We start from the raw sequence: 26,739 nt of genomic DNA, 5'->3' as shown, positions 1-26,739 counted from the left end.
TTGATCAAGTATTCCACTGGCTATTTCCCCCCAGAATGAGTAGTCTATAGAAATTATAGGATCCGCCACAGAAGTTTAATCCAACTCTGTTTCTTACTACTAATAAATTAAGCATGAATCGTCTGAACATAGAATAGGTGAAACTATGGGAGGAAGCATTAAGATGGTAAATCCAAGAATATCATCCCTTCTTCAGTTGTAGGCTTGTAGCATATTTGTGGTCAACAGACAGCAAATTGGATGGGATGTTCCCATCATTGATGGCTGTCGAATTGAGAGAAGCATCCAGCGAAGGCTTGTAGTTTGGTGTCCCATGGTATACTGTGCCTAACCACCATTAGGACCCCAAAACTGCCTCCGATGAGGATCACGAAGTTGCTTGTTTACCTCTTGTTTCTGGGGCCCTCCTACTTCCATTAGTCTCCTAACAGAGTCGAAAGAAGCAGATCCTGAACGAAACCAGCTCTCACAGTAGCCTGTCTGATTTTCTGTTCTCGCTCTTCGTGACTTAATGAAGAATCAAAACTGAAAGCAAATATAAAATAAAGTAAAATGCCAGAACCTAATCTTCAGGAATCTTCAATTTCAACAACCATTGGTGTACTTCAAAGATTTTTATCTTTCAGTTTCAAGCATATATACCAATCGTCCATACAAAAGCTAAGATTCTCTAATAAATTTTCTAATAGTTTATGTATTGCAGGTGAGAATCCATCTTCCTTGGGCGAAACTAATATGTTAGAAAGTCATGAACTATTATAATCAATTAAGGACCTACCTGAATTTTCAATCATGGTTATAAATACCAACACACTGAAATACATCCCTCCTTTTCAATTCATCCTTGCTGCAATCCACCTCACCCCCCAAAAAATGGTACCACTTGACAACATGTTTCACCGAAGCTGTCTGCACTATCATCTTAAATTGCAACTATAACAAATTCAAACTCTAAAATAATATAAAGAAAGAATATGACTACTACACTTCTTTGTGCAGATTTACATCAACTCAAACTAGGTAAAGCCCCATAATCTTAATCCCAACTCTTTAAACCTATAACTGGTCCTATCAGCACCACCTCTTGGTAAATTAGTTTTACATTGTGTTCCCCCATTTCAACTTAAAATTATATGCTGCTATCAAACAACTATTAGATAAACTTATTTGTGTTTATTCAGTTAAGACATATCCCAGACTTCCTATAGAGATCAGAAGCTAATTTCTAATTTTGATGGGTGTTTCAGGATGGTAATTGGGAAAATCCTTTTCTTTGATAAATCACATACCCCAAAATAGTTGTGAAGAAACACTTGTTTTAAATACTAAAACCTCATGATGATTTGTACATTATCTTTTATATTCATAAATAAGGGTGTATCATGTCTTTTATATGGGATATATGCACAGATTATTGAAAGGGGGCAGCATCCCTGTTTTGAACAGATCCTGATATTTTTAATTCTTGAATTTCTGCATTAGCCTTTATACAGTGAAAGGCAGCACGCAGATGATGTGAGTTGTGTATGTTCAACCACCTTTCATCACCTTGTACCCTTGTTGCTCCCATGGTTGTCAAGGTGATGCCTAGGCAATAAGGCACTCTTGGAGGGTTGCCTCGTCCAAACGCCTAAATATTTATATGCAAGACAACACACACGCACATGAATTTTGATGCGGAAAAGATATATATATATATATAAATGGGAAAATCTATGATGCGGAAAAGATATGGTATGGGAAGACTTTTGGCCAATCAAAATCCACCCATGAATTTTGATAAAACACCTGATTGACTACCACGTTTATGATACCAATTGACTGGTTAGAAGTTTTTCAGATATCATATCTGTTCCATATCATAGTCGAACCCATATATATATAGATAGATAGATATATATATAGAGAGAGAGAGAGAGATGAAGAAAAGGTAAAATCAGTGACATAGGGGCTGTTTGATAGCAACTGAAGTTGCTGAACTGAAACATTTATTGATTTGTCTTTTAGTTAACAAATAATAAAATTTCCAAGGGTATAGTGAACAATCCAATTTCAGTTTCATCCATTAAGGAACCCACAACCTCCTTAAAGCTAGCTTGTTCACTAAAAGACAAAGCAATAAGCTTCTCAGTTCAGCATCTGTTATCAGACGGCATCTTCAAGTTACTTTTTACTTACCAATTCAGATTTTATTGAAATCTTAACTTATCAAAAAAACAACATAAAATCTGAATTGGTAAGTAAAAAGTAACTTGAAGATTTTATCCAATCGACACACAATAATAATCAATTCATCATCATCTTCTTAGGACCAAAACAAGGGCTCAGCTGTTATGTTTTGTATGTTTTCTTTCCTTTCTTACTTTTCTTCTCATAAATATATTGATTTTCTATCTTTTGATATGGGATTTATACATATTTCACTAGGACTATCATAATTATTCGTTAAATGTTGTTGCTTATTGCTGTTAAACCTAGGGAACTACCCTAGGATTTTTTTTATTATTTTAATAACTCATCGCCTAGGTGACTAGGCAACAAGGCACCCCCTATGCATAGCTTCGCCTTGGCACCTTGAAGGAACATGTCTGTGATGCCATGCAAAACTTCCCAAGAAACTCAACTATCTCCAACAATTTGCAACCAATGTTACATGGGTTACATGAACACTTGAAAATTGGTTTAATACTCATTTCAGACACATAGACACTGCCACCGACATGGCACTTGAAGGGAACTCTTCTCTTTGCCACATTGTAGAATCTGGACATGTATGGTAAATTTGTAATACTTGACATATTAATACAATCAATCTTTATTTGCTTAATGTTGTTTGCACTGAGTTATTTGCTTAGGCTCCATTTGGAAGGAATACAAATACAAATATGTAGAGTGCACAACCTTGTATTTTGTATTATTTTGTATATATTTGCACTGTACATGTTTGTATTTGTACTCTTTCCAAACTGAGCCTTAGTGTTTTTTCTTTGCTAACAATTATCACATTATTTATAATTCATATAACATATAAGCTACACCATTAACCTCCACTAGTGTGAGCTATCTTACACTTCTAGCCCAAAGCCTGGATAAAGGAGGTTGTGCCAGGTTCACAACCAGCATTAAAACATTTGCCAAATTCTTATAAACATGGATCCTGAATTTTCACTCCATGTCTGTGCTATGTTCTCCCCGAAAGTGATGAACTACACCTTAACCCAAACAATGGATATGGCAGAACAGAATGAAATGGTGGAACAAGGTTTATAGCTGACCCCATATGGTTGGGATTAGTCCTAGTTGAGTTGGATTGAAAAACTATGTAATTAAAAAATATAACTAAAAACTAATGTAAAGCACCCAAGTCTTCAAATCCCATGAACAGAGAGAGTGACATAATAGGTACGTTGCAAACAAAATAGATAAATGCAAAAAAAAAGAAGGAAAAGTGGTATCCGGGTGCATAAACAAATTACTTCTTTAGCTAAATATCCACAAAATCTACATACTACACTAAAGTTCTTTTAAGTGGTACACCATTATACTACCCACAATACATATTTTGGAATCAAGTAAAGGAAGGGTTATTATTAAACTATTAGTGCATAAATATCATGTATCAAACTAATCCTAAATTTCAAAAACTTTTAAGGCATCACCATAAAAGGAATAACGAAGTCAATTAAAGAACCTATAAAAAGCACAGGAGTGTCCTCAAGAACAAGTACCTTGATTTCCAAGTCTGTGTTGATGTTACATTCTTTACAAGAGTGTCCTCGACACTGGAAACCGCAGATTTTGATATTTCTTCTGCTTCAGATGCCGGGAAATTCAATACAAATGATGAAAGGAATGGATCGGTAACTGCATTAGATGTATTAGCATTGTTGGACCGGTATCCACCACCTCCTAACAGCACCTGCAGATGGGCCTCACGAAGATCTCGCCCCAGCAGAGACAATGCCTGACTGTTGGGAATAGCAACTCTGCGTAACCTGCGACGCCTTTGCAAGTAATCTTTTAGTCAAGGCAAGCAACTATAAGATTTAGATTCAACTAAATGGCTACAACCAAACAGCTGTACCAGCATACTCTTCCAGAATCATTTAAAAGGAAACATTAAATAAGGCAATTTCATTTCCAAAAAGGGAACTCTTTGAAAAGGATATCTTATATAATTGAGCATGTTGCAGAGTAATATGATTTAGCAAGTCCCGTGCGACCTTGACAGAGCAAATGGGGCAAACCTGAAAGCATAAGGGCAAAGAGAAAAGTGTGGAAAAAAAAGTAAGAAGCTTGAACCAAGCAACTTGTAATAAAATGATTAGTCAAACCAATCGCTGCCTATAACCACATTATTTTCATCTATCTAACAAGTTGGAGACTGAACAAGCATTTAGATGAACAAATATGTGTCACACAATGGACCAACAAACTTGTAACTATTCTCTTTTTAACCTTATACAATAAGAAAGAGTAAAAATAGCCCCTAGGTAGAGAAAGTAGGGGGGAACATTTTTCAAGATTTCTATCTTCTTGATGCTGGGACTGAAAAAATATCAGACCATAATATGTGAATATTACAGTGACTGTCATGCTAGCCAAGTCATGTCTTCATCAATCCCCACAAGTTGGAAACAGCAGCACTTTGGAAGCCAAACATAACCTACACCCACTAAAAATAATTCCCAACAATTACAAATGTACACCTGATGACATGAGGAAGCACCCTCAGACTAACCAATGATAGACATTCTATACTTCTTTTCTTATCTTTCTTTAACTAAGTTTTACCAAGAGCTACATATTCAAGCATCAGAATAACAAGGCAGTTTATCTCATAGGCCGTTGTTATGGAAAATGATTATTGATTCAGTGAATAATTCACTTTAAGTGTATTGGTTACTTCTTTTGTTTTTAGGTTGTAAAGGTTTTAGAAGAGACTATTATCGAAATAGTAAATAACAACTCAAAGTATGAAATAAACTAAGTTAAACTTCTAGTACTTGGTCTACTTCACAACACTATTGCTAATTCTCTCCTTATGGTTAACTTTAAAGGAACTGCAGAATCACAACTCTGTTAAGAACCAAAAAAAAATCCCTCCCACAACAAAAAAAAGGTAAGAAAGCTGGTTCATTCTTAATTTTGCTAAAACTTAGCAAGTAATAGTCTTTTAGCACTTAAGGAACCCAAGAAGATAAAGGAAGTAATACATTTAATGTGCTATAAAATAAAAACTAAAAGAATAATATTGTATAAGTGCCTAACTGATGGAATACTTCAAGACATCTATCAAGAATTCTGTAACTTTTACATCCATCTGAAATGAAAACAGCAAGAATTCCAACACCGGATTATCAGAGGAGAAAATGTATATTAAATACGTGCACTAGAGGCCTGTGGTTAAGATCCCATGGGTTGGGCATTGTAATAAGGTGTTCCTAAGAACTGTACTTAAAAGAACACCACAATTTATTCCGACACCTAAGTTTAGAAATCTGCAATGAAATTAACAAGGAGATGAAACAGAAAAGAGGAGAATTTGTCACACCAGATTATCTACCTCTTTGATAACTTTGAGAATTATCAACCCCCATCCCCCAATCCAAAGCCAAAGACCAAGACTGAGCTGGAAACTTAGCTTGGTACCTTAAAATTCACTCGGTATTAAAAATCAATTACATGCAATATAATTGGGACACAAGAAAAACAATCTCAAATACAAAAACAACGAGACCTAAACAACAGACTGAAAACAAATGACTCGTAATAAATGCCAAAGACCACCCCACTCCTTGTTCTGCACTGGCATATTCCTCCGATCAAAATCGGGGTAACTGGCTTAGAAAGGTCCAAGTGATGCTCCAAATCTAACGGTTAGCCAGCCTGATAATGAGAGGCATACTCCAACATCATGCCATTAAGCTTAACCTCCAGAAAGTGCAAGTGATATAATGACAATCGGGAGAGGTATCAAAGCTACAGGCTGACTAATCTTGTATCCTTACAAACTCTCATTTATCAATAAGTATACAACAACGGGAAGAAAAATTAGCGCTAATGTAAAGTCAGTAGATGTAGTTGCTATTAAACTGGATCAAATCCAGCCCGCCCCCCAGGTTTGATTAGCAGAAAAATGAGCACTAATCGTAATCTTCACTCCCAAAACACAAGGTTCCCCGGAGAACATTCTCGTAACTCGTATGTTCTTTGTAAGAAGAAAGTGCAGCGAAATCATAACATTTCTGATAAATAATAAAACGGTAACTCTACAACAAAACCAGACGAGATGAACCGACCTGTCACAATAAAGGATCCTTTGTTTCATCTACCAAAAGAGAAGGAATGATTGAGATTCTTTTGCTTGGGAAGCATCGGCAACCCATACACAAATAAGTTTAAAAAAAGTTTTAGCCTCTGTTTTCTTTGAACAGCAGATAAGTTAATTCGGGAAAAATGGTAATATTCCAATATAGACATATCAGATAACCATGTGATCACAGATGCCAAGATTCTTTCATTCCACAACATCAATTAGAATCAAATTCTGAATGAACAGAATTATAAAATAAATAAAATACAACTCAACTCACAGTGACTTTAGATTCAAAAGGATGCTCGTCTTCGAGATGCGAACATAGAGAAGCAATATCATAATCCTCATAGCAATACGGGCAGGGGAAATCAGGGCGAACCTCCTCTTCAACCTCAAAGTCGTCGAAGCTCAACCGATCTAATATCCATACCCACAGGGGAAGGGGAGGGGGGAGGGGGGAAGGAAGATCATTTTTTACAGAAAACAAATCGAGAACCAGAAAACCAAACATCCATAGATCGAACCAAAAACAGTTTGGGGGCGTGCTACCCCCCGGCTTGTGTAGAACCTCTTGTTTTCTATCAAAAAAAAAAACAAAAACAACAACATACCTAATTGAGAGGTCTGATGATGCTGCAACGTGTATTGGCGTTTCGCGGCCGCAAGGCGTGATGTCCATAGATCGGAATCCATTGAAGACCAGAGGCCGAGGGAGGATCAAACAAATATCTTTTTCCCTTCAAAACGATTAAAAAAAATTAATTAATAAACAACCAAAAATCAATCTTTTTGGCTTTTACTTCTCCTCTCTTCTTCTTCTTCTTCTTCTTCTTCTTCTTCTTCTTCTTCTTCCGATATTTTCCTGGTATTCTCCTGTTTTTTATTTTTTTCGGGTTTGTTTGACTTTTTCTTAACGCGAGAAAGAGAGAGAGAGAGAGAGAGAGGATTTTATTTCATCTTTCGGAGGTCTCTGGTTATGTGGCCATGGCTGGAGGCTGACGTGGCAGTTGCAGTGAGAAGGATGAGAGAGAGAGAAAGAGAGGGGGGAGGAAAAAAAACGTTGGGACAATTTTATTAGAAAATATTTAATTAATTTATAATTATTTTAATTATTTTTTTTATCTACCGTAGAAATTAAAACTCTATCTCTCTCTCTCATGCAATGTCGATGTCGGTCTCTTGTTAGACACGATTTTCTGTGATGTATTTCTGCGATTCTGTCCTTATCCTAAGCTATAAGCATAGCCCCGTCCAAACGTTAATCGGACCGTCCAACAGCAACTTCGTTGTTCTTAAATCTGGACCGTACGACGCACAATATCTGTACCTGGACTTAGTTGTCTCTATCAAAATACAGTGCAGCCCTTATCTCAACTCGTACATTTTCAGGTGGGTAGTGGGAAGCTAACAGTCCATAAGATGAACGGTCCAGATTATACATTTCGGTGTCAGATTTTCCAATAGCGATTTTGATCGTCCAGGTCCTGAGCGCCACAATTTTACTCTTTGGATACGATACGACCCAAATCTCAATTTGCTATTATCCATCAAAAAATTTTCTTTTACCCCACGTGTTTTTCCATTGTAGCACAAGTTACCGACTGCAGTCTGCAGACAGCTGTATGTTAGAAATGTTATCTCACGGTTTACCTATAAAAACTGCGATTAATATTGTAATTTCACTAGAGATTCAGGGATAACCGAGGGAAGCACAGTCGGTTATGACTTATGATGTATGTAGACCTGTTCATGGGCCGGGTAGTCCGATTGCCGGCCCGGCCCGCACCCCGGTCGAGTTGGACATGTAATTAGGCCCGCGGATCTCATCTCAGGCCCAAAATACTAAGCCCGATTGTATTTCGGGCCGGGCTCAGGATTTGTAAAAAATATATATATATATATATATTAATAATTTAATATATACATTTTTTATTTTTTTTCTTTATAATTTCTCTCTCTCTGTTCAGCCCCTTCAGCAATAGCAACAATATGAGCTTTAAACTTTAGGTTCGGGTTCAGGCCCGAACTTCGAGCTTTTTATGAGGGACAGGCTTGGGCCCAAGTTGTAGGCCCGATGGTCGAGTCGGGCTTGGGTTCGGGCCTTAAAAAAAATCTGTTAATGATGAGTGAAAGCCCAGCTCGAGCCCGACCCATAAACAGGTCTAGATGTATGGATCCCGATAGGCCCATAATCCCATTTTTAAGGCTACGTTTGTCTTCCGTGTAAATGAAAACCGAGGTGTAGCCCGATTCTATTTTGCTCGGAGGTGTTGTTTTACACCGTAAATGAGCATAAACTCCGCTCTACATTGAGATTTGATGGAAAGTTTTCATCGAAAAAATCGATATAAAACTCTTATCTTCTTTAGTTAGTGTTAAATCCTTGCTCCCACTTCTTCTCAACAGCTCAATGATCAAATAGTATTGGCATTTCCACCATCTCATAACACAGAAGATGAATGGGAAGAACGTCATCTTGTTCCCATTCATAGCGCAACCAGGGATGTAAACGGATCGAATTCGAATCAGATCACGCAATATTTGAATTTGAATCAAATATCCGAATTCGATTCGATATTCGACGGATATTAAAAATTAATATCCGAATTTGAATCCGATTAAATATTCGAATATTCGATTCGATTCGAATTTGATTAATTAATTATTTTAGATAATTAATAAATATATAAAATAAATATTTAATTAATATAAAGTATATAAATATATAAATTATTTATATAAATTAATTATTATATATATATATATTATATAAGATATTTTATATATTATATATAAGAATTAAATAATCGATCGAATTCGGATATTTGTCGAATCGAATCAAGTCATATCTGAATTCGAATCCGATTAACTATTCGGTAAGAATAGGATATCCGAATTCGACCGATTAGATATTCGAATTATCCGAATTCGACTGATTAGATATTCAAATTATCCGAATTCGATTCGATTATGTCGAATATCGAATTCGAAATTGGATTTTCGAATACTGTTGACACCCCTAAGCGCAGGGCCACCTCAACTCTTTCCTTGATCTGGCCCGTCTCTTCACCTTCCGTGAAGACCTTGATCTAGCCCATTCATGGCACAAACAGACATGGCATCCACAGTTTTCAAAGGAGATGTTGGAGATGTAGAATTTTATAAGTTCGCAGTGAGGGAAGCCAGAGGCATGGCTACAAAGGCAAGAATCGCTAGTTACAAGGTCTGCTAAAAACTTGGTTGCTTTGATTCTGATATTTTAACCGTAATGGATCAGGCCATCGCTGATGGCATACATATAGGGGGTGTTCTATAGTGTGGATGAGAAATTGGTGGGTGTGGACTGATCCACACCACACCTTGTGGTAGGGACCAATCCACACCACACCATAGTCCACAACTGTTCTAAACTGTGGATAGATTGTGTGGACCGAAACAGTCCACACCCACGGTGACGCTCTGTAGGTGTGGTGTGGACACACCACACTTTTTGATTCCATGTATCTCATATATATTTTATGGGATATCTACACAGTCGATCACAAATGTCTAATTTTTGCATTTTATATGATAAATAATTTGAAAAAAGCATCAATATGTAAACAATAATTGTATTTTTAAATAATTAAAAAATATTATTTTAAATATTAAAAAAATAAAAAAAAATATTATTTTAAATATAATTTTATTGATAAAAATTAATATTTAAATCTATGACCATTAATAAAAATGAGAACGGTCATTCTCGTTTTCGTCAAACACCTTGATTTTGTTACCAATTTTATCCTTCAAATCTGAAGTTATATCAAGTATATAGACAGTAAGAAAGAGTGCGCATATAAAAATAAAAAAAATAATGTATGGTTTGGACACTCGTTACAAACCACTGCATGTTTTGGACATTTGTGATAGACCCAATGTTAAGTGTTCTCCAATTCTTTTTTGGACGAAAATGAGAGACCAACAAAACTATGACAATTTAACATGGGATACATGCCTCGATGCCCAAAACATTTTCAACGTCGTCAATTTCTTAACGGCAAAGGTCATTATAAGTTAACAATCAACTTTGTTTGATTTACTAATTGGAGGTTCATATTTTGTTTTTTGGTTCTTTTTGTCTTCAGTAATCTTTGGCTTTCTTGGTGGATTGATTGAGACAACCTTTCTGATTCAAAAAAAAATGGAGCGGGTAGAGGATGCTGGAATTAAGTGATTATTTAACCAATTAGTAAAAGAGGTAAGTCTGTTCTATAAATCAATTTCCTTTGTATTATAATCTTACTAGCGGAGGAGCCCCTGCGTTACAGGGCAAAACATGATTGTAAGTGGCTTGTCAAAGGTAAATTATTATATAGGAAAAAAATTGCGAAAGGTAAATTTTTTAATTAAAAGTTTATTGGAAAAAGGATCTATTTAAAATAAATATAAAAAAATGGATAATAATATATTTAATTTAATAAAATAAATAAATAAACAATCACGTCCATGGGCAATAGAGAGAAAGAGGGAGAAATGACTTTTGTCATTGTATTTTTTGTTTTATATAGTGGAATAATTGTAAATAGTTAAATAATAATAATAAATTTATAAAATAAATGAGATAAATAGACAATCATGTGAGAGTATGTATATATATACAAACACACGATTCTTTGTCTTACTTTGCTAGAAATAATAATTTGTTAGATTATAAAATTATTAACCAATTAAATAATTTAGTAAAATAAGTAAATAAAAAACTTGTGTATTATCAACGCAAGATTGGTAAAGGCTAGCTATCTAAAATTATTTAATTAATTAATTTAGCATTGTTAATGGGTCGGGCTGAACTACTGGGCCACCGAGCCCATGAATAGGCTTAGCCCAATTCGTGGCCCGGCCTAGCCTAAGACTTGGCCTGTAGACCAGTTCGTCACGGGCCCATGCGGGCTCGAGCTAAAATAAAGTTTTCTGATCTTCTTTATTTCTGTCTATTTTTTAAATTTATGTTAAATTTTTCATTATTTTTTTTTCAAAATTTAAAAAAAAACATGGCTTAGCCCAGCTCATGGCTTGGCCTGGCCTAAGACTTGGCTTGCGGACCAGCCTAGTTTGGGCTTAGGCCGTATATTATATACAATAATTATATAATATATTAATACATAAATTTATTTTCAATTTTATTATATTATTTCATTTTATTATTGCATATATAAACAATTGTATACATCAAAATTCATATAAAATAAAATTTTAAGATCTTTTTTAATTTTTAATTTATGTTAACCTTTTCATTATTTCTTTTTCAAAATTTTTAAAAAACATGGATTAGTTTGGTTCGTGGCCCGGCCTGGCCTAAGACTTGGCTCGCGAACCAGCCCGATCCACAGCACAACGTAGGCCTGCGTAGGCTCGGGCCGAGGGCTATGTTGGGCCAACCCCTAAAGTATCCCAAGGGAGGGAAATATGGCCCAACACAACCCAATTGTAAATAAAATGAGAGATAAAGGCGGTTTTTAACAAATATGAAAAAGATAGAAGTTTAGTGGCATTATTGTAAATAGTTAGTAGTGGCACCATGGTAAAGGAGAAATGACATGCTATGAATGTTTTTTTATTGTTTTATTCAATGGCATCATTTTAATTAATCAAATTTGTAATGGTAATGGTTAAAAGCACGAAAAGGGAAAGATTATAAGATTATAAAATTTCATTTAGGTTATATAAAAAAAATCCCATTTGGCAAAAGCACAACAATCAACAGTACAACCTTTTGCTTTTTTTTAAAAAAAAAAACTTTCGCTTTTAGGTTATGTATATAGATTTAAAAACAAAGCTACAGCTTCATGAACCAGTTGACGATGGTGAAAGATCAATGTTTCCTTATGAACTAGTTGCAGCTAAGTGGGTTTTCTTCTGGGCAAAGGCTTCTCACTGTTATTGTGCTATATATGTTGGGTTTGGAAGTTGCTTAAAGCAAAATATGTTTATAGGGTCTTGGATGTCAAAAGGCTAGGTCATTTGAACTCTTAAGTCCCCCCTTCTTTTAATTTCATTACTTGTCTCAAACTTTAAAATTACATTTTTTTTTGTTTAAACCACTTCTTGAGCTATGACATTGAAACATTATAAGGGGTGGTTTTTTGTTCTTTTTTTTTTTGATAGAATAGTAGTATTTTAGAGATTATTTGTATAGATTACAGGTATGTATGCTTATTTTCTCTCTCTCTCTCTCTCTCTCTCTCTCTCTCTCTCTCTCTCTCATCTCCATGTTGAGTCCAATAACAACCAAATCGAATTATTTTGCATGTAAAATCTATGTACTCCACTAATTAAAAAAATGGAGTAATTGTGAAATACTTGGTTTAAAAATAACTAAAAATGAATTATAATTATTTATTATTAATTATTCTTTTTACCTTGTTATAATTATTTACTATTAATTATTCTTTTTACCCTGTGCATCAGACATGCTTTTTACTAGTAATGAAAAAAGAGTTGAGAAGGAGAACCATCAGACTTGTGCTAGAATTAACATTAAAAAATACTATTTTATTGATAAAATATTGAAAATTTAAAATTTAAAAATTATTAAAAGATTAAATAAAATTAGAATAATTAGATCAATGTAATGTAGGTGCGTTACACTGAAACCTTCTCACAAACAATCCACACCATGGTGTGGATCGTCCACGAGAAAATACTGTGGATGATAAATTGGGGTGTGGCCATGTTGTTCATGCCATATGTTACCATGGACAGGACCAAAACGGTCCCATCCACGATATATACACGCTATTGAACGCCGCCATAATCTCTCTTTCCATTGGTGCAACTGCCTACACACCTTTATATATACACGCTATCGCCATCAAATTGTTTGGCACCATTCATAAGCGTGTGCTCGTTTTTTTATTTGGTATCCAAGTCATAGTTGCGGCATGGGTAGAGAGGACGTTTGGATCTCTACTAAAGGCAACAATTGTAGCCTTCTTTGGTTCTCTGGGAGAGGTCGGGGGAAGAAGACGTTTGCTTCATTTCCTGCCATTAGGAGGAATTTTCTCTTTTTCCATGACAAAATCAAAGAGCCCATAGCACTAGTTTGCATTCAAAGTTCATTTCACTTTTGCTCCATCGACACCTAGTGAATCTAAGGACTGATTTAGATGTAGAGGTGGCCTTATTGCAAAGGTGACTTCCTTACCTTTATATCCATCAGAAGCCTTTCATCTGGGTTCGATGGTAAGGAGAGTTTCAGAGCAGAAACAGAGTGGAAAGCCTTTAACTTTTACATTGTAACAACCAAACAATATTAGCGTAAAATTCAAAAATACCCCGGTTCTATTTTCCATAGATGACTGAATCAAAATCTCCTTTTTCAATGATGTAAAAGTGAATTTACACCTAAAAAAAACATAGACTTATTAACATGGTAGAGTCAGTTTGGGGCATTTTTGTGTAGACAGAGTAGTTTAGGTTGAGACGTGGTGTTCTTCCCCTATGTGTGATTCCCATCCTGGCGAAGAGAGCTACCCTTGTGCTCTAGCAATGAGCTGAGATTACCCTTGAAAGCGATGATAACTCTTAATTCTCATCCCCTTCCAGCTGTTGTAAAAGGAGAACTAGAAAAAAACTAATGGATAACCTTGATATGCTGAAGATGAAGACTTTCAAAAAAGTTTAAGAAGCAAAGGGCTTTGGAAACAGTAGCTTGTATGGGAAAATCCTCTAAGATAGGCCTTTAAACACTGGGGAAGTTATTCAACAAATCCACAGGCTATGGAGATGGATGAAAGAGGATTATGAAGGGATGAGAGATCCATCATATGGATGGCCGAACCCTGCAGGTATGTTGGGCGAAATTTCAAAAGTTTCCTCTCCCCTCATCTAGGAATCATATTCCCTGTTTTAGAAAATCTGCATTTTCAAGAATCAATCTTGAAACATAAATCGAACCAGATCTGAAACCAGAAGCAGGAGAGGGATATACCTGATACAGAGAAACAATATCTCCCAATGGAGGTGTTCACGCCCAAGGAAGGAACCAAAGACTGCTCCCACTGAAGATGGCGTAGTGTAGGATGGAGCAGAATCAGTAGTGTTCTTCCAAAGAACCAGATCCTTCGCAAGAATCAGTTGGACGACACGTGAGCACGACTTCCAATCAGCCCTTTCACAAAGGACTGATATGAAGAACTGTTCTTGATTACTCCTACTGCCATGAAGATGCACTGGCAATGGTGGTGGCGGCAGGGAGAAATCAGCGTAGTCTTACTGGATGCTGGTTTCTCTCTTCTGTAATCTTTTCTCTGTAGGTCAGAATCTGTTAGTGAATGCTGCCCCCTCCTCCTTTTATAACCTTAAAGGGATCAGCTCCTAATCCTATTAGGAGTTGCTGATCCAAATCTTATTTGGATCTAAATCTCCTTTAAGTGATAAGGATGAGTCCTTATCTTATCTGCAGATTAGATCAGCCCTTCCTGATCTTATTTGGATATGGACTCTCTGGACTCTCTGAGTGGATAGGGATAAGACCCTATCCTATCTGCTAATCTAATATCAGATCTGCCCCCTTCTTTAACTGATCAAATCAGCCCAGCTCAAAATGGGCTTTAGACCCAATAAGTACATGTGCTCACTTAGTATTCCAAACTACTGCCCAGTTGGGCTTCCTTGTATGGCGTGGGACCCAAGCATTGATCTACACATCAGCCATAAGGGTTTGGCTCAGCCTTTGTTACAAGGCCTAGCCGAATTCACTGAAAAGCCCAGTGAACCCCTTGAGCCCATCACATGGACTCTATGGGCCCAACACTTACACTAAGTGGTCCATAGGCCAAGCCACCTTGTAACACCCAGGGACTGTGGGAAGATGCAAGATTAGCCCATCAGGTATAACCCTCAATGGCCTTACACTTAACCTCTCAGCCCATAATGATCAAACACTGCCCGACAAGAGATGACCTCTCCCTTGGTTGCAAGGAACAGTGCTGCACTCTCTACTTACATGGATCCCGGGAATTAAAACATTTTGCAAACATTTAGAAGCCGTAATATATATCTTTTATATAAATATATTTTGTAAAACAAAATTTCAACAATTGAAATCGGCTGCCGGCAGTCTTGGTTTCCATCGGAGAGAGTGCTTCCCCGATCATTACCTTTGTCCGACAAAGGGGCTGATCCTATCACTATGATCACCCACTCAGATGAATTCTCAAATTGTCCCAACATACCCGGGTTTTGACCCCCTCTAAGGATCTCACTGATTGGCATATCAAAGACAATCCAATCCGACACCTAGTGCAGTATCATAATCGAGTCTAGGGGTCAGGTGTAACATTCCAGTTTTGCCCACTCATCACCAAGGTGCAGGGCAATACTGGAATTCTGGTCCGGTTCAGGGTTTCAATCCGACACCTAGTGCAGTATCATAAAGTGTCACCTCTCCTTTACTCAGCCTTTTGCTTAAACCTTGAACCCCTGTAGTGAGTTACATGCATGAGTTGAAGCCCCAGAATCAATACACCAGGACACAGAAACTACCAACAAATTGGTTTCTATGACACAAGATTCAAAATTACCTTTCTTGGATTCCAGGTATTGAGGACAATTCCTCTTCCAGTGGCCGGTCTGCTTGCAAAAGTGACAAGCATCCGATGCCTTGTTTTTCCTCTGCTTTTTGGGTTTGGTGGCCTTCTTTTGTGGCTTCCTCTTTGCCCTCTGAAGGGATGGGATATCCATCACATGGACGCCCAAGTCTTGCGGAATGGATAGGGCGAATTTCAAAAATTTCTCCCATCTTTGCAGGGAATCGAATTCCATATATTTAGAAAAACATGTTTTTCAATGATCAATCTTGAATCAAGAACCAAACCAGATCTGAACCAAAAGGAGTAGGAGGGAGGATGTACCTGATACAGAGAAGCAATATCTCCCAATGGAGGTGTTCACGCCCAAGGAATGATCCAAAATCTGCTCCCACTAAAGACGGCGCAGTGCAGGATGGAGTAGAATCAACAATGTTCTTCTAAAAGAACTTGACCCTTCACAAAAATCAACTGGACGGCTTGTGAGTACAGCTCCAACCAATCTTTTCCCAAAAGATTGGAATCAAGATCAGATCTTAATTTCTCCCAAGAATTGGAGATCGAACTGAAGGTGATGGAGGCGGCAGGAAGGAGGCGGCAAGAGAGAATTCGCAGGGTGCAGAAATTTCTCTTCTTGTGATTTTTAGCTCTGAAGAAAATTGAACATCAATCACTAACTGTTGCCACCCCTTTCTCCTTTCATAATCTTAAAGGGATTAGCTCCGAATCCCATTAGGAGTTGCTAATCCAAATCATATTTGGATTAGAAGTCCCTTTAAGTGATAAGGGATAACCCTTATCTTATCTACAGATCAGATCAGCCATCTCCTAATCTAATTAGGAGGCTTCCAGATCTAAATCTCATTTAGATCTTGGACTTTCTAAGTGAATAGGGTCTAGGCCCAATCCTATCAGCTGATCCATCTCAGAATTCGCCCCCTTTAATTGACTGATCAAATCAGCCCAGTTCGAAATGGGCTTAAGGCCCATTTAAGGTTATGTACTCACTTATCCTTCCAAACTGCTGCCCAGTTGGGCTTCCTTGTATGGCGTGGGACCCAAACATTGATCTACACATCAGCCACATGGGTTCAGCCCAGCCTTTGTTACAAGGCCTGGCCGAATACACTGTTATGGACAGTGCACTACCTGAAACCCATCTTATGGGCTCTATGGACCCAACATTTACCCTAAGTGGTCCCTGGGCCAAGCCACCTTGTAACACCCAGGGACTGTGGGCAAATGCAAGATTAGCCTATCAGGTATTATCCTCAATGGTCTTACACTTAACCTCTCAGTCCATAATGATCAAACACTGCCCGACAAAGGATGACCTCTCCCTCGACTGCAAGGAATAGTGTTGCACTCTCCGCTTACATGGATCCCGGGAATTAAAACCTTTTGCAAATCATTTCGAAACCATAACTTATATATATATATCTTTATATATAAATATATTTTGCAAAACAAAATCTCAACACTTGAAATCGGATGCCAGCAGTCTTGGTTTCCATCAGAGAGAGTGCATCCCCGATCATTACCTTTGTCCGACAAAGGGGCTCATCCTGTCACTATGATCACCCACTCAGATGAATTCTCGGACTGTCCCAACATACCCAGGTTTTGACCCCCGCTAAGGATCTCACTGATTGGTACATCAAAGACAGCCCAATCCAACACCTAGTGTAGTATCATAATCGAGTCTAGGGGTCAGGTGTAATTTTCCAGTTTTGCCCATCTATCTCCAAGGTCCAGGGCAATACTGGAAATCTAGTCCAGTTCAGAGGTTCTATTAATCCTACACTGCATGTGCTTCGGGTCTCACCCTGGTAGCTGAGACAAGCCACCCCAACAGTTGGCCGCATATCAGTGTCAGCCTTGGCAGGATAAATCTCCCCAGACTTACCCAATGGCTGTGAACATTCTAAACTAGCACAAGTCTCATTAAGTGTCCAGTTTAAGGGTATTACACAGAAACACACCACAAGAACATGAATCAAATGTGTACTTTATTCATTTACAATAAATTCGTAATGTACATAATTCTGATTGAAGCTAAGGGCATACAACTGTCTAACACCTCCTACTTTTACTTGGGTCCAATTTGGTTTAAGTCGGAGTCTCATACTTTCCACGTGTTTCTCGAACACTTTCTGTGTCAATGGCTTAGTCAATGGGTCTACCACATTCTCCGTTGATGCTATCTGTTAACATCATCTTCCCGTAGGTCCAGTGTTGTCATACAATAGTGGAATGGGCAATGTGCTGAATTCTAAATTCAGGAATGAACACCTTCATTCATAAGGCAACCTCACTTACGGTAATGCGCTCGGCTTGGGTTGTGGACTGTTAATTTGCTACTCAGGACCTTCCTATCGTGAAAACATATCCCGATATAGACTTTCTATCATCCGGATCCGATTGGAAATCCGCATCTGTATACCTTTGGATCTGTAGTGAACTACCATCGAATACCAGGCAAAACTCTTTTGTCCATCGAAGGTACTTAAGTATGTATTTCACAACAGTCCAATGCTCCTGCCCTGGGTTGGCCTGGAATCTGCTTACTACACTCATTGCCTGGGCGATGTTAGGATGAGTGCACAGCATGGCATATATGATGCTCCCTATGGCTGAGGCATAGGGAACGTCTTTCATGCTCTCGATCTCCTGAGAGGTCTTTGGAGACATCTTCTTGGAGAGATTGACTCCTTGCCTGAAAGGAACATTTCCTTTCTTGGAGTTTTCCATGCTGTATCTCTTGACTATTTTGTCAATATAAGCAGATTGGGATAATCCTATTATCCGCTTCGATCTATCTCTATAGAGTCGAAGACCCAGTATATAGGAGGCTTCTCCAAGGTCTTTCATGGAGAATTGCTGTGATAGCCATACTTTTATCGTAGTTAACATTCCTACATCATTCCCAATGAGCAGAATGTCATCTACATACAGAACCAGAAACGTAATCTTGTCACCACTGGTCTTCCTGTAAACACAGGGTTCATCCGGATTTTGCTCAAAATCAAACTTTTGACCGTAGAGTCAAATCGGATGTTCCAACTTCTAGAAGCTTGCTTGAGTCCATATATGGATCTATTCAACTTATAGACCATGTGTTCCTGACCCGTAGCTACAAAACCTTGCGGTTGCTGCATATAGATATCTTCAGTAAGATCTCCATTCAGGAATGCAGTTTTGACATCCATCTGCCAAATCTCATAGTCATAGTAAGCTGTTACAGGTAGCAGGATCCTAATGGATTTAAGCATGGCCACAGGCGAAAGGGTTTCCTCATAATCAATGCCTTCTTTCTGAGTGTATCCTTTTGCCACCAGACGAGCTTTGTAGGTCTCAACCCTGCCATCGGGGCCTTTCTTCCTCTTGTAGATCCATTTGCAACCAATTGCTTTTACCCCGAAGGGCGGATCCACTAGAGTCCAGACTCCATTGGTCTCCATTTAAGAGAGTCTATGTCCAACATAACTTCCGTATAAGTTACGGGATCCTCTTCACTAGTCAAGGTTTCGACCAGGTAACTATCCTGATCGTAACCAAAACGGACTGGTGGCCTGGACACCCGGGTAGATCTTCTAGGTTGGTCACTACCTGGAACTTGTGGGGCACCTCCCACTGCATCTGATCTCTCCTCATCAAGAACAACTTCTTGACGAAGATTGTCCAGGATGTAGTCATTTTCCAAGAATTGTGCATTCCGACTACAGAACACCTTCTGCTCATAGAATAGGTAGCCCACTGAGCCCTTTGGGTAGCCTACGATCAGGCAACGACTGGTCTTGGATTCCAATTTGTCCGAATTAGTTCTTTTAACGTGAGCCGGAAACCCCAAATCTTCAAGTATCGTACACTTGGTTTCTTTCCGGTCCAAAGCTCATAGGGAGTCTTAGGAACCGATTTGGTTGGAACCCGGTTCAGCACGTATATCGCAGTCTCAAATGCGTATCCCCAAAAGGATGTGGGTAACTCTGAATGGATGAGAAGTGACCGGACCATATCTAATAGGGTCCTATTCCTCCTCTCTGAAACACCGTTAAGTTATGGTGTAGCAGGAGGAGCTAACTGTGATACTATCCCGTTTACCTTCAAGTAGTCCCTGAATTCGTCAAAGAGATATTCGCCGCCTCGATCTGATCGAAGGGACTTAATTTCTCTCCCTAACTGTTTCTTGATGTCTTGTCTAAACTCTTTGAACTTTTCAAAGGATTCAAACTTATGTCTTATTAGGTACACGTAACCATACCGAGAATAGTCATCGGTGAATGTAATGAATACACGTGTTGGTTACGGGTCCTAATACTCAGGGGACCACATACATCAGTATGTATAAGGTCAAGCGTGCCTGTACATCTTTCAGGCTTACCGATAAATGGCCTCTTTGTGATCTTACCCTGAAGGCAAGGCTCACAAGTGGGAAGATCTTCTACAGTTAGAAAATCCAAAGGACCATCCTTTACCAGTCTTGTGATTCGGTCAATACCGATATGGCCAAGTCGGTAATGCCACAGGCACGTGGGATTAACTGTATCACATGCTCTTTTCTTGGGGATTTCGGCCGACGTAGTTTCGACTATGTTAGTTTTACTGAAAAAGACAGAATATCCATCCGCACATAGTTTTGAGACAGAAATCAAATTTCTTCTTAGATTTTGCACAAAAAGACAATCTTTAAGTACAATATTTCCTTCTCTAAATTTTAATTCTACGGTGCCTATTGCCATAGCTGCAACGTTTGCAGAAGTCCCCAAGTAGAGCATCACTTCTCCATCATTCAGCCTTCTGCTTACCTTGAACCCCTGTAGTGAGTTACACGCATGTGTTGAAGCCCCAGAGTCAATACACCAGGACGCAGAAGCCACCAATAAGTTAGTTTCTATGACACAAGATTCGAAATTACCTTTCTTGGATTCCAGGTACTGAGGACAGTTCCTCTTCCAGTGGGCTGTTTGTTTGCAGAAGTGACATGCATCTGCTGTCCTGTCCTTCTTCTTCTTGGGCTTGGTAGTCTTCTTCTGAGGCTTTTTTGCCTTCCTCTTTTTCTTGCCTGTTTTGTTAGCTTCAACAAGCATCACCACAGGCTCATCCTTCTTAAGTAAGTCCTCGGCCCTTTGCAACATATTGCTCAGCTCTTGGACGCTGACATTCAGCTTATTCATATTGTAGTTTAATATGAACCTATTGAAGGAAGAGGGCAAGGAGTTCAGAATGGCATCTACTTGAGTGCCAAGATCTAGCCCAGATCCAAGGGCTTCTAGCTCGTTAATGTATCCCATCATCCGAAGACAATGGTCGTGAACTTTCTGCCCCTTGGACATCTGAGCAGTCATGAACATTTTCAAGACCTTCTGCCGAGTAGAACAGTTCTGCTCTTCGTACATTATTTTCAGACTGTCCAATAAGTCCTTAGCGAGTTCGATCTGATCGAACTGCCTCTGTATTGAGTTGTCCAAAAAAACAACAACATATCAACGGGCTAGGGAGTTTTTATCCTCCCAATCTTGGAATTCTCTCCTACGGGCTTCAGAAGCCCTATCACCCGGACGTTCCGGAGTAGGAGACTTGACTACCTTGTCCAATTTTTCAGATGTTAAAACCAGCATTAGGTTACGGTACCAGTCGGCATAGTTTGGGCCCTTAAGCTTGTGGTCGTCAAGAAGCTTTGCAAATTGTCCGTTTGCCATTTTCTGATAAAACAGCAAATATCAGTCCACAACCTTATTTGATTCATGTTCAAATCATAGACATGGATTTTAATCTATGTTCCATTCCCATTTGTTCATCTCTGAGTTTTTCCTCTTGCTCAGGGACGGAGACAACGACTTGTCTCTGGAAATGTGGGAAACCACGTAGGGTGCATGGAGCCAACTGTTTCAGCTGCAAAACCCCACCACCTTTTTGTGAAGGATCATATCCACTCATCATATGAGTTTTCCCTTTGGCCTCTGTCTGACAAGGTTCAGAGCCATTTTTAGGTAAACCTTTCTGTCTAGTGAGTGCTCACCCATCATATTCGTGAACGCCAAGGTACCATGAGAGAGTTCCCATTTTTTGGTGAAGCCCCTCCCACATCGGTCTATGACGCCCCTATCATCTTATGAAACACTTAGACAAGCCCAACAGCAAATGGATAACCCATTTTCTGGTGCGTTTCCTCATTACTGAAGGACCCATCCTCATGCTAATGCTGGAAGGCCTTTAGAGAGTTCATCACATGAATCTCCCTATCACGTGCACTCATATTTACTAGAGGGAACAAGAATTACGCCCTAGTTTATTTTAGGTCAAACCAAAGTGGCTCCCACGGACTTTCATAAAATTAGATTTCGGTGGGCCTAAATCGGCTAGGGTTCCGCACGTAACCTCTTCAGGAGGTGTGGGGGCCCACCATTGAGGGAGGTCATCCAATGACCAAGAGGGACACCATGACAATGATGTGCATTCAGCCATGGTGTGCGCAAGAGCCACTATCGAATCTGCATGGGCCAAGCACATATGGCCCATGAACGTAGCACATCACACATCCATACATCACATGCAGGGAGGAATTGATCCAATCAATTAATTATCTGTAAAAGCCCATTTGAAGCCCATTTTAATCCATAATATTAACAATTAATATCATCTAGGTATATGGGCTGAATTGGGGTTACCCAGTTCGGCCCATATAGCTTGTTCTTTTGAAGTGGGCTTTTGGCAGTTTTAACAATTTAAAACTGGGCCTTACAGGTTGGGCCAAATTAAATATCCAATTAATTATCAATCCTTAGGCCCATATGAACAAAAATTAGGGCTGATATGCAGCCTTAATCGAACCCTAGATTCGGTCCAAACAATTTGAACCAATCTTGGTTCAAATGGGTCTAGGGTTTGATTTTTAATTAAATCTTTAATTCAAGGAAATAATCTGAAATTAAAGAACTGATAAAAGAAAACAAGAATCAGTCAATCCGGAGATGTTCGTACAATCCATCCTACAAAACAGAGGTTAAATCACATAATGCAGTTTCATAAACTGCATATCGCAAGTAGAGAATGTCCCATCTGCGAAATCTCCTTCCTTGCGCCGCCATCTTTGATCCAAAATAAAATGAATAGAAAACCTAATTTCTATTATATTTACATCAGATCGAATACCTAATACATTGAGTCTAAAAATAAAAAAAAAAATTATTTACAGACCAAATGTAATGAATAAACCAAGAAACTGCAGATCTTGCAGGTTCCCTACGCAAACCAAGAATTCGATCTCCTCTTGTACGAACAGCCCATAAATCAAGAAAATCATAAAGAACTATTCTAAACAATAATCAGATTTATATAAAATTAATTTCAGATTATTCGCCCATTAATTTTGGGAACAAATTTCCCGAAACCCATATCTGCGCAAATCGGGTAGAACACCTTTTGCCCATTTTCACAGGTTCAGATCTGAATTAAATTGATTCAAGATTTGAACCATAGCTCTGATACCACTGAAGGGATGGGATATCCATCACATGGACGCCCAAGTCTTGCGGAATGGATAGGGCGAATTTCAAAAATTTCTCCCATTTTTGCAAGGAATCGAATTCCCTATATTTAAAAAAATATGTTTTTCAAGGATCAATCTTGAATCAAGAACCAAACCAGATCTGAACCAAAAGGAGTAGGAGGGAGGATGTACATGATACAGAGAAGCAATATCTCCCAATGGAGGTGTTCACGCCCAATGAAGGATCCAAAATCTGCTCCCACTGAAGATGGTGCAGTGCAGGATGGAGCAGAATCAACAATGTTCTTCCGAAAGAACTTGACCATTCGCAAGAATCAACTGGATGGCTTGTGAGTACAGCTCCAACCAATCTTTTCCCAAAAGAATGGAATCAAGATCAGATCTTGATTTCTCCCAAGAACTGGAGATCGAACTAAAGGTGATGGAGGCGGCAAGAGAGAATTCGCAGGGTGCAGAAATCTCTCTTCTTGTGATTTTCAGCTCTAAAGAAAATTGAACATCAATCACTAACTGTTGCCGCCCCTTTCTCCTTTCGTAATCTTAAAGGGATCAGCTCCTAATCCCATTAGGAGTTGCTAATCCAAATCATATTTGGATTAGAAGTCCCTTTAAGTGATAAGGGATAACCCTTATCTTATCTGCAGATCAGATCAGCCATCTCCTAATCTAATTAGGAGGCTTCCAGATGTAAATCTCATTTAGATCTTGGACTTTCTAAGTGGATAGGGTCTAGGCCCAATCCTATCAGCTGATCCATCTTAGAATTCGCCCCCTTTAATTGACTGATCAAATCAGCCCAGTTCGAAATGGGCTTAAGGCCCATTTAAGGTTATGTACTCACTTAGCCTTCCAAACTGCTGCCCAATACTTACACTAAGTGGTCCCTGGGCCAAGCCTCCTTGTAACACCTAGGGACTGTGGGCAGATGCAAGATTAGCCCATCAGGTATAACCCTCAATGGCCTTACACTTAACCTCTCAGCCCATAATGATCAAACACTGCCCGACAAGAAAGGACCTCTCCTTTGGCTGCAAGGAACAATGTTGCACTCTCTGCTCACATGGATCCCGGGAATTAAAACCTTTTACAAACATTTAGAAACCGTAATATATATATGTATATCTTTTATATAAATATATTTTGCAAAACAAAATTTCAACGATTGAAATCGGCTACTGGTAGTCTTGGTTTCCATCAGAGAGAGTGCTTCCCCGATCATTACCTTTATTCGACAAAGGGGTTGATCCTGTCACTATGATCACCCATTCAGATGAATTCTCAGATTGTCCCAACATACCTAGGTTTTGACCCCCTCTAAGAATCTCAGTGGTTGACATATCAAAGACAACCCAATCCGACACCTAGTGTAGTATCATAATCGAGTCTAGGGGTCAGGTGTAACATTCCAGTTTTGTCCACTCATCACCAAGGTCTAGGGCAATACTGGAATTCTGGTCCGGTTCAGGGTTTCAAGTAAACCTATACTGCATGTGCCTCGGGTCTCACCCTGGCGGCTGAGACAGGCCACCCCAACATTTGGCAACACACCAGTGTCAGCCTTGATAGGATAAATCTCCCCAGACTTATCCAACGGCTGTGAACATTCTAAACTAACACGAGTCTCATAAGTGTCAAGTTTAAGGGTATTACACAAAAACACCACAAGAACATGAATCAAATATGTACTTTATTCATTTACAATAAATGTCATAATGTACATCATTCTGATTGGAGTTAAGGGCATACAACTGTCTAACAGATTACTATGTGGAAAAATCGATAGTAACATCCTTTGGATTCATTTTGGGAACTCCAAGGACATGGAGGATGTTCTCTCCAATGAACCATGGACCATCGATGAGTTCCCTCTTCTGCTGCATAGATGGTCACCGGGAATGAAACATAGCACTGTAATCTCTGACTCGATGGATATTTGGGTTCAAGTATTAGATGTTCTGGTGGAATATGGGTCGGAGGAGACTACAGACCTTCTAGCCAAGGATGCTAGAAGGTTAGTGCCAATGAATGAGGCAAAGTCTAGGAATAGTAGAAGAAGGCCTTCGTGGGACAAGGGGCTGTGTGTTCGAGTTAGGATTAATGTAAAGGAGCCTTTGGCCAAAGGGTCTTGAGGAGTTCTTGAAGAAGGGAAGGAAGATTGGTTTCCTTTTCAATACGAGAAGCTAGCATTATTCTACTATAGGTTTGGAAGGCTTGGTCATGTTAAGAAGAACTGTTCTATGAAAAATGACTCAAGAGACACAGTAGTAGAACGACTAATTAAAAGATTGGGATCAAATATGATGGAGGAATCAAGAGGCCCCTTGGCTTACGGGCTATGGCTCAAGGCAGATGATGGGACCGAAGAAGATAGGTTCATCAATGCTAATCTCAAAGAAGTAGGTAGGAAAAAAAAACAAGGGCTTTGAGATGAGAAGAACCTAGGTGAGGATGTGACTTGGAAAGTAGAGAAGAATCCAAGGACAGTTGAAGTCCCAAGCACAGAACAAAACCAAACCAAGATGTCTAGGTCCGGAAAGGATCAATTTCAAGGAGAAAACAATGACCAAGCTAGAGATCTGTTAAGCTCTGACAACTTCCAAGGCAACTTCAACGTGGTTATCTCTCCAATGAAAGTTTTCCGGCCAGAACCAACTTTCCTTTTCGATGGGAACTATGCTTGAGGTGGAAACAATGGTGCAGCCTCTGACATTACTTTTTTGGTGAGAGACTGCAAAATTGATCAGGCCCAAGTTTCCCTTATTAACCAGTTAAGGAAAGACCAAAATCTTGTGATAGAAGAAATTCTGGAATCAAGCAGCATCGTTATAGGCCCGAAGCTCCTAGCTCCTCGAATAGAAGACAGAGGTAAAAAAATAGCTTCTGCTGAGACTGAAAATCACTCCTTTACGAAGATCAGGTCTAAGTTTCCCTTATTAACTAGTTAAGGAAAAGCCGAAATCTTGTGATAGAAGAAATTATGGAATCAAGCAGCGTCGTTATAGGCCCGAAGCTCCTAGCTCCTCGAACAGAAGACAGAGGTAAAAAAATATCATTTGCTCAGACTGAGAACTACTCCTTTACGAAGAAAACTGAGGAAGGTCTAACCCCCAAAAAATATTGATTTTTATAAATGAGATCTCAAACCCAAACTCGGGTAAGGATCTAGGCTTTATCTGCTTAGGACCCGAACCACCCCTACCATAAAGGGTTATTGGGCAAAGATAAACAACAGATTGAGAATGAAGGAGCGTAAGGGACGAAGAGATCTCATTGTGATGGTCAAGAAATCGAACGTGAGGTCCTAAAATGTTTCAGCTCGGGTGTTCCCCTTTTTTAGG

The 26,739-nt window shown here is 38.9% G+C and overlaps 1 protein-coding gene across 1 annotated transcript; it reads right to left on the bottom strand.

Moving 5' to 3' along the window:
- On the bottom strand, positions 1-7,269 carry LOC104608158 (protein DEHYDRATION-INDUCED 19-like). Its single transcript, XM_010274051.3, has 5 exons — positions 6,931-7,269; positions 6,597-6,736; positions 4,170-4,247; positions 3,729-4,012; positions 1-525 (listed from the first exon to the last, which is right to left on the bottom strand). The coding sequence occupies exons 1-5, from the start codon at positions 7,010-7,012 to the stop codon at positions 417-419; spliced, it is 693 nt and encodes a 230-aa protein (XP_010272353.1). The 5' UTR covers positions 7,013-7,269; the 3' UTR covers positions 1-416.
- Positions 7,270-26,739: the final 19,470 nt, after the last annotated feature.

This window comes from Nelumbo nucifera, chromosome 1 (assembly GCF_055504915.1).
Source record: "Nelumbo nucifera cultivar China Antique chromosome 1, China Antique-T2T, whole genome shotgun sequence".
NCBI lineage: Eukaryota > Viridiplantae > Streptophyta > Magnoliopsida > Proteales > Nelumbonaceae > Nelumbo > Nelumbo nucifera.
Note: the sequence above shows the minus strand (reverse complement) of the source record. Positions and strands in the feature narration are given on the sequence as shown.